Genomic DNA, 4,262 nt, shown 5'->3' on the forward strand with positions numbered 1-4,262 from the left:
AACACTCATTACACCGATGAGTGTCCTCAGCTCCAAGAGGACACTACATTGGCGGTAACTAACTCTTACCCACAAAAACCAAATTACAACCAAGGATCAAACCAACATGGAGGAAATCGAAACTAAGGGTGGAGGGATAACTCAAACCAAAGGTGGAACCAAACTCCTCAAGATCATCCCAACCAAAATGCCCAAGTTTACTACTATCAACAACCCCAAGGTCAACCACAAAACCAACAACCATACCAACAACAATACCAACAACCCCCACAATCTCAACCTCAAGGAAAGTACCAACACCCACATAGTTGGCCTAGCCCTCCTCAAGTTAACCAAGCCTTTCCCTCCAACCAACCTCACATGAATGACACAATTCACACCTTCATGCAAGAACAACGAGAGTTCCACAAGAAACAAGAAGCATATATGGCTACAATAGCCGATGCCCTCTTCCGTTTGACTCTCCTTCCTCAACCCGCACAAAACACCCAACAAGCTTCAACCTCAAGTAGTTTGCCCTTCCAACCCTATGGGTAGCATCAATGCCATTACCCTTAGGAGCGGCACTAAATTGGATAAGAATGTTGCTATACCTACAAAGTTGACTGAGGAGACAAATAATGAAGATGTGGGAGATGAAGTGGAGGTGATGAGGGATGAGGATGAAGGTGTTGATAAAAGCAAGGAAGAGCCACCCAAGGTCAAGGAGCCAAAGAGAAAGACTTTGCTTGAAGAGCCTTTGCCCATCCCATTCCCAACTTTAGCCAAGAAGGCCAAGAAACAAGAAGAGCTTGACCCCGCTATGGTGGAAGTTTTCAAGAAGGTTGAAGTCACCGTCCCTCTCTTCCAAGCAATTCAACAAGTTCCAAGATATGCCAAGTTCCTTAAAGATGTTTGCACTTACAAAGAAAAGCTTGGCAACCTCAACACATGGCCGGTAGATGATTCTATCTCCTCCTTACTCCCTGAAAAATGCAATGATCCCGGCCCATGTTTAGTCACTTGTTTGATTGGTGGGATAAAATTCATGGACTGTATGTGTGATCTGGGGGCGTGCGTGAGCATTATGCCACTCCCCATTTATGAAAGATTGAATTTGTCACCCCTAAAGAGGTCCGGGGCGAGGTTTGTGCTAGCTGACAAGAGTATTGTGTCCATTGTTGGGATTGCCGAAAATGTCCTAGTCAATATTCAAGGATTGCTCTTTCTAGTTGATTTTCACATATTGGAGTCACCTTCCATTGACTCAAACAAACCATCATCCATACTCCTTCGAAGGCCATTCTTAAAGACATCCCGTTTCAAGCTAGATGCAAATTCGGGAGTCTATTCTTTTGAGGTGGATGGCAAGTTAGTCAAGTTCACCTTGGAGGAGTCCAACAAGCCCGTTCTTGAAGCGTATTCTATTTTTGGCTGCGACGTAATTGAAGAGCAAGTCATTGAGGATGGAAAGGAGCAAAAAGAAGAGGATGTTGCCAAGAGATCAAGTTCAAGGGATCATACTCACCACACTCAACCCAAAAATGCCAAGGAGTTGGAGATCTTCCTCCTTGGTAAACCTCCCAAGTGACCAATGAAGCCTTGCAAGTCCAACTTAGGACTCTAAACCAAATTACTTGGTGGGAGACACCCCATCATGGTGACATTACTCCAACTCTATCTCTTGTTTATAGTCTTTTTCCTTATTTGCCTTTTTGTGATACATTGGTTAGTTTAGGTTTGATTTGATGAATTTTGAGTTGTTCAAGTTGTATTTCTTGTGGACTGTGAATTTGTGCTTATTTGAATGGTTTGGGGTTGGTATGTTGATATGCTAAGGGTAGGAACCTTAGTTTTGAAGCGGAAAAATTTTTATGAAATAGGACACCTGTGCGTTCGCACCCACCTGTGCATCCACACAATCCTGAATTTTTCGCCATCCGTGTTGATGCACCAGCCTGTACGTCTGCACGAGCTTTGCTTTGACCTCTGGTCGCAGCGCCAGCACAGCCTGTGCTTGTGCGCTGCCAGTTTTCCTTACCCTGAGCGAGCGCTTATTCGCGTGCGTCCGCACGCACTCCCTTTCATGCTCCATCTGTGCGGCTGATGAGAGGACTTTTGTGTGGTTTAGAATTCACAAATGAATTTTCGTTACAATATAGTTTCTAAACCAACATTAATCCTTTCATACAAAAATTTTTGTTTGTCACTAAAACAAACCCCTAAATTTATAAACCAAAGTATTGAACCTCGGGTCCTTCTCCCTAGGAATTGTAATAAAGTGTCTTGTTATTGGTTATGAGTTATGTTTGGGGTTTTTGATAAGAGACATGAAATGTAAATGGCAATGAATTAAACTAATAGCTAAAAAGGCCTTGGCATGGTTTGATGGTCAAGGATCTCTATCCTAATCACTAACCACAACATGAGAATTGGCAAGGATCAACCCCATTAAGTCATCCTCTAACTAATAAAGGAAAGTCAAATGAGCTATGTCAATCCAAGTCCATAAGTCCTAGTTCTCCACCAATTCAATTAGTGAGATCTAGAGTTAATGGCTCCCAATCGTCAATCACTTGGACATTAGTAACTCAAGAGTTCCTAAGTTACCTTCCCAAGCCAAGAGCACTAAAATTTACTCTAAAATCCAACTAAGCATTTCATCAAACACTTGGAAGTCACAAAAAAAAAGCATATTAAATTACAAGAATTAAAGGAATCTACAACTACAAAAGTAAGAGATTAACAATAGAAAGGGCAAAACGATAGAAAAGTAAACTCATAACTAAAAGAATCATTTTAACAAACACATAGAAGGCAATAAAAGTAAACAATATGAATTGCAAGAATTAAAGAGAGATCTAACTAGAATAGCAAGAAATCAACAATAGAAAAGGAAGACAATCATGAAACAACAAAGACCTTACCAATTGCATTGAAGAAGAAATGTAGATCTACAAAAGAAAGTTCATAAACTACAACTAACAATACAAATGATTTATAAGAGAAGAAGAATTCTACAACTACAAGAGAACAATTAAAGAAGGAAAAGGAAAATTAGAAGAGAGAAGAAGAACTAGATCTAGATCTAAAACTAAACTAAAGAGAGAAGAAGAATAATTAAGGAAGAACTAGAGAGAAGTGAGAGCTTCTCTCCCTAAAACTAACCTAAACTAAACTAATGATCAAAAGTATGTAAAATATATCAATTCCCCTTTAATCCTTGGCTTAAATAGCATCAAAAATCAGTTGGATTGGGCCCACAAGGCTTTAAAATTTGCTGGCCACAAATTTGCATTTAATGAATCACATGCAAATCGGTGCATACGCGTACCGTGTGCGTGCGTGCCTCTATCCGCGATGCAACTATGGAAAATCTATATCATTTCGAAGTCCCGGATGTTAGCTTTTTAACGCAACTAGAACCACATCATTTGGACCTTTGTAGCTCAAGTTATGGTCGATTAAGTGTGAAGAGATCGGCTTGACAGCTTTTGCGATTCCTTCATTTCTTCATGAGTTCTCCATTTTTACATGCCTTTCCTTCATTCCCTTGATCCAATCTTTGCCTCCTAAATCTGAAATCACTTAACAAACATATCATGGCATCTAATGGAATCAAAGATAAATCAACATTAAACAATTAAGGGCCTAAAAAGCATGTTTTCACACTTAAGCACAAATTAGGAGACAATCATGAAACCATGCTATTTCATTGAATAAATGTGGGTAAAAGGTCATAAAATCCCCTAAATTAAGTACAAGATAAACCCTACAAATGGGGTTTATCAACTTCCCCACACTTAAACCAAGCATGTCTTCATGCTTAAACCAAGAGAGAAACAAAGGGTATCAACATTTATTCAATGTAAGCAAATCTAAATGCAAACTACCTATATGCAACTATCTATATGAATGCAATTGCTTGGTCAAAATAAATCACTTCCCAAGAATACATATATGCAGAAGGGCTAAGGGTATTAACAACCATGCCAAACCACAATTGAATTGAGCTATTAAATATTTTTACAAACTTGCATGAGGAGTGATGATCATAGGTGGAAAACATGTAATTGAGCAATCAAACCCTTACCAAATGTGTTTGCACTCTATTCGCTCAAGTGTTTAGGGTTGATTCACTCAATTCTCCCCTAATCATGCTTTCCAAGATCTGTTTTTCATCTAACAATCAACATATATTTCATGCATGCATACAAGTATCATGAGGTCTTTTCTTTAGGTTGTAATGGGGCTAGGGTCAAGGTAGGATGCATATTTGGTCA

The 4,262-nt window shown here is 39.4% G+C and overlaps 1 protein-coding gene across 1 annotated transcript; it reads left to right on the plus strand.

The window, feature by feature from the left end:
- Positions 530-1,570, plus strand: LOC107607398. The gene has a single exon (XM_016309360.1). It carries the CDS (start codon positions 530-532, stop codon positions 1,568-1,570), a length of 1,041 nt encoding a protein of 346 aa, XP_016164846.1.

This window comes from Arachis ipaensis, chromosome B07, assembly GCF_000816755.2.
Source record: "Arachis ipaensis cultivar K30076 chromosome B07, Araip1.1, whole genome shotgun sequence".
NCBI classification, from domain to species: domain Eukaryota; kingdom Viridiplantae; phylum Streptophyta; class Magnoliopsida; order Fabales; family Fabaceae; genus Arachis; species Arachis ipaensis.